The sequence below is a fragment of the Pempheris klunzingeri genome, chromosome 17 (assembly GCF_042242105.1).
Source record: "Pempheris klunzingeri isolate RE-2024b chromosome 17, fPemKlu1.hap1, whole genome shotgun sequence".
In the NCBI taxonomy this organism is placed as follows: domain Eukaryota; kingdom Metazoa; phylum Chordata; class Actinopteri; order Acropomatiformes; family Pempheridae; genus Pempheris; species Pempheris klunzingeri.
Genome location: NC_092028.1, coordinates 16,192,145 through 16,200,608, shown reverse-complemented (window position 1 = coordinate 16,200,608; position 8,464 = coordinate 16,192,145). Strand labels below are relative to the sequence as shown.

The following is an 8,464-nucleotide window of genomic DNA, read 5'->3' as shown; positions in this document are numbered from 1 at the left end:
TCGAAAGAAACGATTCAACCGCCCAAGTGGATTTTTTATGGGTATGTGCTGTGACAGTAACGTAGTGGACGATTTGAATTTCCAGACATCCCTCCTGCAGTCCAGTACGTGTGGGATAAACCCCAACCTCTGTGCACGGTCTCCCCCCTCCTCCCCTCCTGACGTCATGCACCGAGCTGAAGCGATTGCACGAAACGAGCTGCCCGCAGCCGCACCACTGTGAATCCCTCTGTGCTCATAGCCGGGGCTGTGGGGTGTGCAGAGGAGGGAGAGAGAGGGAGAGAGCGAGCGAGGAGCCGAGGTGGAGGGAATACAGTTTGGATTTGGATACAACTGGAAAACTACCAAGCGCGCACAGCACGCACCGAGCGGAAGGCACATCGACGGTGCGTAGCCAACATTTCACCGACTCCCCCCGTCCCCTGCGATCGGATTCAGGCGAGAATGGAGCTCCCTGCCGCCGGAGAGCACGTCTTTGCGGTGGAGGGCATCGAAAAGAAGCGCATCCGCAAGGTAACACAGAAGGGAGCGCGTTTGCAAAAGCGCCCCGGACGCTGAAATTTTACGTGAGCCTCACCAATTTTTTTTTTTTTCTCCCTCTCCACCATCACAGGGCAAGATAGAGTACCTGGTCAAGTGGCGAGGCTGGTCACCTAAGTAAGTCTGGATGCAACATTTTCCAATAATTTGGATGAAAAGCACCATTTTGCAACAAAATCAAGTGTTGTTGCAGTAAAAATGCCATTCATCAAGGGCGTCCGCGCACAGTGGGTATGGTTGTGTGTGAGTGTGTGTGTGTGTGAGTGTGTGTGTGTGTGTGTGTGTGTGTGTGAGTGTGTGAGTGTGTGTGTGTGTGTGTGTAGACTGGGAGCGCGCGGTCGGTGTGTGTTTCAGTGTATCCGCGGATGCCTTCACTAATTTATGCGAGGGAGAAAGGGGAAGGCACAGCCATGTAATCCCGTTTTAATTATTTCTGCTCTGCCAGCGAATTTACGAGACAGTGGTGCTAAAATGGCCGACTGTATGTTGGAGCTGGAGCACCGTTTGGAGAGCACATACACACAATTTGTGTGTTGACATTTTCGCCCTGCAGTTGCACGTCCCTCGTGGTTGATTTGCTGTGGAGCGGGAATGTGACGAATAGGTTTCATTCGCGATCGTGCATATTTGTCTTTAAATAAGAATAAAAGTCTCCACAATCACATCTTTCGAGCTCACCTGTCCAGTCACAGCAGTGGTGAAGATGCGGGAGTGTGTGTGTGTGTGTGTGTGTGTGTGTGTGTGTGTGTGTGTGTGTGTGTGAGTGATGGTCAGAGGCTGAGGCCTGTGTGTCAGTTAAAAAAAAAAGGAAGTTTGCACGTGACAGCTCTCTGACCGTAGTTTGCTCCTCTCTGCAGATACAACACATGGGAGCCAGAGGAGAACATCCTTGACCCGCGTCTCCTCGTCGCGTTTCAGCACAGGTGAGAGAGATGTGGACTTCGGACGAGGCCGCGCAGCCTCCAGTTCAGCCATGACCATATATGGCCATGGGAGGAGGGGCGCTCCAGTAACTCTATCAGTGCTCCCCTCCTCCCCTCCCCCTCCCCATCACCCTCCCCACAGGCCTTGTCTCCCTGGGGGTAAGGGCTGGGGATGTGGCACAGAGAATTCCTTAATCACGCTGATGGAAAGGTCGGACACGAGGAGATATGCATGGATGCATGCTATAGGAAGTACGTTGTAATAAACTATCATCTCATTGCGTTGTTTTGCGCCAGGAATCAAAGGCCTCAGCACATGCCATGACCCAGTTTCACAGAGAGCTGAAGTAGCTGTCTTTTATTTGCCAGGAGGTTCACGATGGAGCAGTGAAAAAAGGGAAAGCGATGCTCCCCTGTGTGGATCAAACCGCAGATATTTATGTTTAATCGTATTTTCAGCAGTTAATTAGCTTTGTGACCTCACAGCCTCAGCAGCACAGGTGCTTGTATGAGCAGCTCTCTCCATCCTGCCTGCTGGACACAAGTGCAGCAGTTTGTTGTGGTTTCATGTGAGGAGGCCAAGCTGCTGCCCGATGGGATTCTCATCACTACCAGTTACCGCCTGAGCTGCTACCGGCTTACTTTTGATGGCTGATTTCATGCAGTGATTTCCACACAAGAAAAAACGATCCGATAGAAATATCACACGCAACTGCTGTATTCATCTTACTGTTTTAATGTGGTGGAAACAGAATATGTTACCTCGGATGCACAAGCTGTCAACCGTCTTTCAATCTTGGGTCAAGAGTAGACACATAAATGTCAATCTCAGTAGGTGAGATGTTAATGAATACAAATGCAGCTGTCATTTCAGTCCCGTGGCGCGTGCACAGCACCATCTCGTCTGGCTCGCTGGACCCATGAGGCCTGTGAGATATGCTCTCGCTGTAGGCCAGCAGGCCGCTCATGGGACTGGGTAAAGACGTGATGGCTGCGGAAAGGAATTCGCATTTCTGAAAAGGCTAATTGACAGGCAGTGCTCTCCAACATTTCCAGTGTACTGCTCTCGTATTCCCCCCACAGCCTGCCTGCCTGCCTGGCTCTGTGTGTGTGTGTGTGTGTGTGCCTGGCTCTGTGCTGATGGTCATGGAGTGCTGCCTCTGCGCTGTGTGTGTGTGGATTCCACTCTGCTCCCAGAGGATGGGGGAGGGGATCCGACAAGGGAGGCTGTAATTGCCAAATCTTCTGTGAATAGGGGTCACCCCATTGGACGCTGTTTGAAATCGCGCACACTATAGCATTAAAATGTAGATTGTTTATTGGGGCAATTTTCTGGCGGCTCTGATAGTTTGAACATCCGTAGCAAGGGGCCAACAATAGTCTGGGCTTTCCACATGCCTGGTGCGGCATATGTGTGCAGCCGGCCTTCACCCACCGCTGGTTATTTATGAGCCAATGATGAGTCAAGGTTTATATCAGGGGGCAATATTTCACAGGCAGCCTACTGCTCCGTCCAGTCAATACAGCTACAACAACACGTTTCCTCGTCTCTTCCCTCAATAAAACCTGCTCCAATAGATGTTATTAGTCTGATATTTATCGTCTTACATTTTCGGAGCATGGGCGTTGGGTCGCACAAGGGTTAGCATGTTTTCAACCGCAGCATGTGTCCCAGAAGTGCTCCACAATGTTGTGTTTATCCCATTTCATCCCTACCTCATGACCCTAATTAGAGATTAAATGTAAGAAGAGGAAGGGCGTGCTGGAAGAGGGAGGATGTTTGAAAGACGGGAGGAGATTCTCCCTGCTGTAGCCTTAATTGAATTTCTCCGGGATAATGAGAATATGGAATGGGCCGATTACCATGGAGAGCTATGCAAATAAGGACCATAATGCTTTGCAGCAGGGCACACGTGGGCATTCATTAGTTCGCCAAATAAAAAAAAAGCACTTTTGACCTTGAATAGGTAGAAGGAAATGAACCGATTCACCACATGTCAAACCTCTCATTTTCAATGGGATATAATTAGATTTTTAGCTTAGAAAGGTGAGAAAATGCCCGTCAGAAGAGATGCTGAATATAGAAGGTAAATGTGGTGCAAGAAAATGTAATTATCTTTTTTTGTTTTGTTTTTTTTACAGAGAGAGGCAGGAGCAGCAGATGGGATATCGTAAACGGGGGCCAAAACCAAAACATCTCTTACTCCAGGTAATTATCAACACATCCATAATAGATTCTGTGGAAATATCCTGCGTTCTTTTATTTCCCCCAAACAGAAGAAGAGGAAGGGTCCTGGCAGGTGTTTTCAAACTGAAGTCATTATGATTGACTATTTATAGATAGATTAGATTTCATATGGAGAGAGATGGAGTAAAAGGCAGAGAGAGGATGGGGTTCTACAGCTCTTCACACTCATGATGAAAGCGGGTTCATTGCCTGAGGTTACGTAAGCACCGCTTGAGTGCACTCATTTTGTCTGCCTGTTTATTATTTTTCTATGCTAAATAGCTTTCTATGCAAAACACAATGTTCTTCTCCTTTTAAAAACAGCTTATTATTGAAGGCTGTGGTCATTTTGCACAGAGTCAATCTGCACCAGGAGCATGTTTTCTTGCATTTCCCCATTTGCAAATGTTTCCCAGGACAAAAATAGACAGCTTAAAGTAGCACTCTGTCTATCTTAGCTCAGGCCGTTACAGGACCGCATTCTGAGCCAAATGTGATTATATATTTTGAGAGACTCGGAGCTGATTGCTATGCAGTGTCACTTCTTAAGAGGCATACCACTCTGCCAGAGTCACACGTGGCCAGCGATCAGGGATAAAGCGTGACATGTCTGGTGGCACTTCTCTGACCCGAGGTCACAGCCAAAGCGTCTTGAGCGTTCCGCTGCAGTGCCCCACTGCCGGCCCGAGGGGTCAGCCTGTACAGGAGGAGGGGGAGGGGACTAGATGGTGGGAGGCCGGTCATGAGCTTGGTACTGATTGGATTGTTTATTTCAATTTCTGATAAACTGTAAACTGGTTTGCATATTTAAGCTATAGCACATTTGTTTGCAGCAGTCAAACATGCAAAGCTAAGTCTGTGAAAATATTTGTGTGTGTGGCTCTGAGGGAGACTTTCAAGTCAAGTGAGAAGTGAGAAAATAACTCTGGTGATGTCATTATGATGTCATAGGGGTTATCTCAGCCTCGGCACAGGGCCTACACATTTTTACATTACAAAGCATTACAAAATGGGGAAATGGAGTTTAAAAGACATGGCAGGGAAGGTTAAAAACATTTGGTTGCATTATGGGAAATGTAGGATAAAAGGAATACTAATCCTGTATCTCAAGTTTTCTTTATTTGGCTGTTTATATTCTTGAGTCGAAATGTTAAACTTGCCTTCTCACCTCTTTCTTCAAGGTCCCGTCTTTTGCCAGAAGATCCAGTATTCCTGCAGGTTTCGAGGAATCGTCTCAGGACGCAGAGGGTAGCCTCAAACCTGATCCCGTCCAGGTCCAGCGCCCCCAGCCTCAGCAGTACCAGCTGAACAGCAAGAAGCACCATCAGTACCAGCCCAGCAGCCAGGAGGTCCCTGCTGACCAGCTATCCAACGGCAAGAAGAAGTTCATCTACCAGCTCAACAGCAAGAAGCACCACCACTATGAGCCTGACCCGAGTATGTACGACGCGCAGGCTTCTCGGCTCAAAGAGGTGGTCAAAGTTCAGGAACCTGCCAGTAAACCAGCAAATCCCGGCTGGAACTTACCGCTGGCCCTGCAGCAGAAATGGGTTCGCGACAAAGACACGGGCTGCTTGAGCAAAGTCAAAGAGCTGGCAGTGGAGGTGAGGAAACCAGCTGTTAAAGACGCTGAGAGTGAGCATGCTCTTAAACCCAATCCTAAAGAAGCAACCCTGCCTAGCTCAATCAGCAGCAAAATGAAGATAATCAAGAATAAAAACAAGAATGGACGTATTGTTATTGTCATGAGCAAATATATGGACAGCAACAAGGTTCATGGAGTAAAGGGTAAACACGGGGAATCATCGAGTGAAGAGAAACCTCAAAACACCAAACCATCTGAGAACAATCCAGCACACACAACCAAAATGGTGGAGTACCCGGAGAACGGTATCCCCAAAGAGATCTGCAATGGCAGCTCTCCCCCTGCCGCAGAGCATCCCATAAAGTGTTCCCCAAAGGACAGACATTTCTCCAAACCTTCGCCAAGCACAGCAGAGGAATACAACACCGAAGTGGCTCGTGGTCAGGCTGATTTACCGGATGACCTACCCCTCCAGCTGACCGCCAGCTCACCCCTGACGTCCTGGGCTGTTGACACCAACATCCCAACCCCCACAGCCGTCGACCAGATCAGGATCCCCTCTTTCCCCAACGACCGCAAGCGAAAGCTATCAGATCCCGCGGAGGACAGGAGTGTTTCTAAAGCCTACCTGACTTCCAGAAGCTTCAGTGTCCCCAGCACTGTGGTCACGCCACCTCAGGACAAACCTATGGACCTCCACTGTAGTGGGCCACGCCACAGCAGTACATGTACATATGAGGTTATGGACTCCGGCAGCCAAGAGGAGCCGATGGACCTCAGCTGCCCAAAGACTAAGAAGCAGGTGGAGCCGGAAACACAGCCGGAGCCTGAGCCTGCTGTCAAAGACACACCACCTGTGATAGAAGACACTCAGAAATCCACAGAGAAATCGAAAGAAGCACCTGCGAAAAAAATCTCCCCTTTTATGGGAAATATCATAATCACTGATATCACAACAAACAGTCTCACTGTCACCTTCAAGGAATATGTTTCTTTCTAAGAAAGGGGACTGCAGGTGACCGATTGCATGATCCTGTTAATATGTGCATATGTAAAAATACCAGAATTTTGTATATGTGGAAATTTATAATTTATCATTCAAATTAAATATGTTTCTTATAATGTTTTATACTGTAACTGCTCTGTGACGTCGTAGCCAAGAAAGTGCCCTCGAGGATTTGAGTGAATGCATTCAGGTGGATGTATTCCACTAAAAAAAAAAAAAAAAAAAAAAAAGTTTATTTGTCATATGGAGCTTAATGGGATACTTCTACTGTTGTTTCATACCTGTACCAAACTTATAACCTGAGATGTATGAAGGTTTATACATATTTTGTAAGAATAATATCACTTATTTTGGTCCTGATAGAAGTTAGAGAGGAAGTCATTCCTTAGGAGTTGAGCAAGGTGGCCTATGACCTGGATGACTGAGAATCATACACAGACACAGAGAGGAAGTCATTGAGTATATGGTGATCAAAGATCAAATTGAAAGCACTTATAATAACATTTTTCTATGCTGGTTTGTGTCATTACTAGTGGAGGAGCAGTCTTATTTCGCTGATTATTTCTTATTCCACACAGGTACCCCCAGATTTAGTTGGCATATTTTGGCATACAGATTGTGCTCAACTGTGTCGGTCACCATTAAGAAATGTCTTTTCTTTTGTCAGGTCTTTGTCTTGCTGGTGAGATGCAACGAGGCAGTCAGTGAATATATAACCCGATCTTTTGCACATTTCACCTTAAGCAAACATTTATGGAATCAAATGTGACATGTACTTTCTCAAAGTAAGTTAAGAAAATGGTGTCATCTATCAAACATGTGACTTCCCGTTAAGATGGCGGATTGAATTTTACCATAATTAGGTTGTCATTTATTACCGTATTGTTGACCTCACATAATGCTGGAGTTACTTTAAAAATACCTGTGCTGGTCTTGTTAGGAGTCTCCTGATGTCACACAGACTAGTGATTTTCATCTCATTTTGCTATTGAAGCTCATTATATGATGTGAAAACACATTACTGCTATTTACTTTAGGAAAAGCTACCAGGGTCATTAATGAGAATGTTGTACAGATTAAATGTGAGCGGCGCGGCTGGTTTTTGTACACTGCTTACATGCGATCCGATGAGTGCAAGCTGTTCCGATTATGCTGCTGAGAGTTCAAATGTCAAAGCTGTTGGATGTGACCTACATTTGAGTCTAAATTGCCTTCTACGCACATCTAATGCAAAACCAGTAGGAATGCTATAATAATAATAATAAAAATGAAGAGTGCATATTTATTGACGTTTCATTTGTTGCTCAAAAACAATTATGAGATTCTCTCTGCATCAGAAGCTGCAAGTGATTCCACTGAACAGTTTGTCCTTTTTAAATATTTGGAGTCCTTTTTGTTCTCTACCTTTTGCTTTGTTTTGTTCATTCTTTCTTGCACTTGGTTCAAAGTCAAATCGATTGTTATAAAGTACATTCTGCCACAAGTTGGTTGACTTATTGCTGTTGGCACAGCTTACTGGATGGTATGTTTCACAATAAAGAAAGAGAAATGACCTCTGACATGTTGTTGCTACATGTTGATATTTGGTGGGTACAAACTCTGCATGTTGTGTGTTCTTGTATCTGAAGCCTTCCAGCCCGTACGGAGAAAGAATGGAACATTAAACACTAGAGACACTAACTCGGTTGTGACCCATGAATAGAAAAACAGATCATGTTGCATAATCACAAACGATCCTGAACAAAGGGCCCTCTGTATTGCATAACTGCATCAGCCACTTGTATCATTTAAACTTTACCCGTGCATTATTTTTCTATTGTAGCTGGACTCCGAGCGGGAATGCAAACGCCAAACATAAGTGGATGAGGGCAGGGAAGCCTATTATGTAACTCGTAGATTCTATCAAGAAGAGAGGCTTCATGGAGTCCAGCTCAGCACATTGTAGCAGGGAGGGGGACGTAAATTATATGACATTCAAATATAATGTGGCTTCAAGGCATTTCCAGAACATTCTTGCTATATAGAAGGTTGAGTTTTCTCATAAAAGGTGTGTCACTGTGACACGGCAATACCCCTGTATTATTATCATACAATAAAATGTAGATAGGCAAGTTCAGACCTACAAAGACACAGATACACATGTAAAGCTTCAGGCTGACATTCGTGCACTGCACATCATTAAA

General features: G+C 45.7%; 1 protein-coding gene across 1 annotated transcript; it reads left to right on the top strand.

Moving 5' to 3' along the window:
* The first annotated feature begins 254 nt into the window (after positions 1–254).
* cbx4 (chromobox homolog 4 (Pc class homolog, Drosophila)) lies at positions 255–7,840 on the top strand. The gene is made up of 5 exons (XM_070847713.1): positions 255–513; positions 614–657; positions 1,398–1,463; positions 3,606–3,672; positions 4,872–7,840. The coding sequence occupies exons 1-5, from the start codon at positions 445–447 to the stop codon at positions 6,273–6,275; spliced, it is 1,650 nt and encodes a 549-aa protein (XP_070703814.1). The 5' UTR covers positions 255–444; the 3' UTR covers positions 6,276–7,840.
* Positions 7,841–8,464: the final 624 nt, after the last annotated feature.

Excerpts from the sequence above, each read along its gene's own strand:
- cbx4 (XM_070847713.1), top strand. The coding sequence starts at position 445 with ATGGAGCTCCCTGCCGCCGGAGAGCACGTCTTTGCGGTGGAGGGCATC. Across the intron at positions 658-1,397 it reads TGGCGAGGCTGGTCACCTAA|ATACAACACATGGGAGCCAG; the intron begins GTAAGTCTGGAT and ends TCCTCTCTGCAG. Across the intron at positions 3,673-4,871 it reads CAAAACATCTCTTACTCCAG|GTCCCGTCTTTTGCCAGAAG; the intron begins GTAATTATCAAC and ends TCTTTCTTCAAG.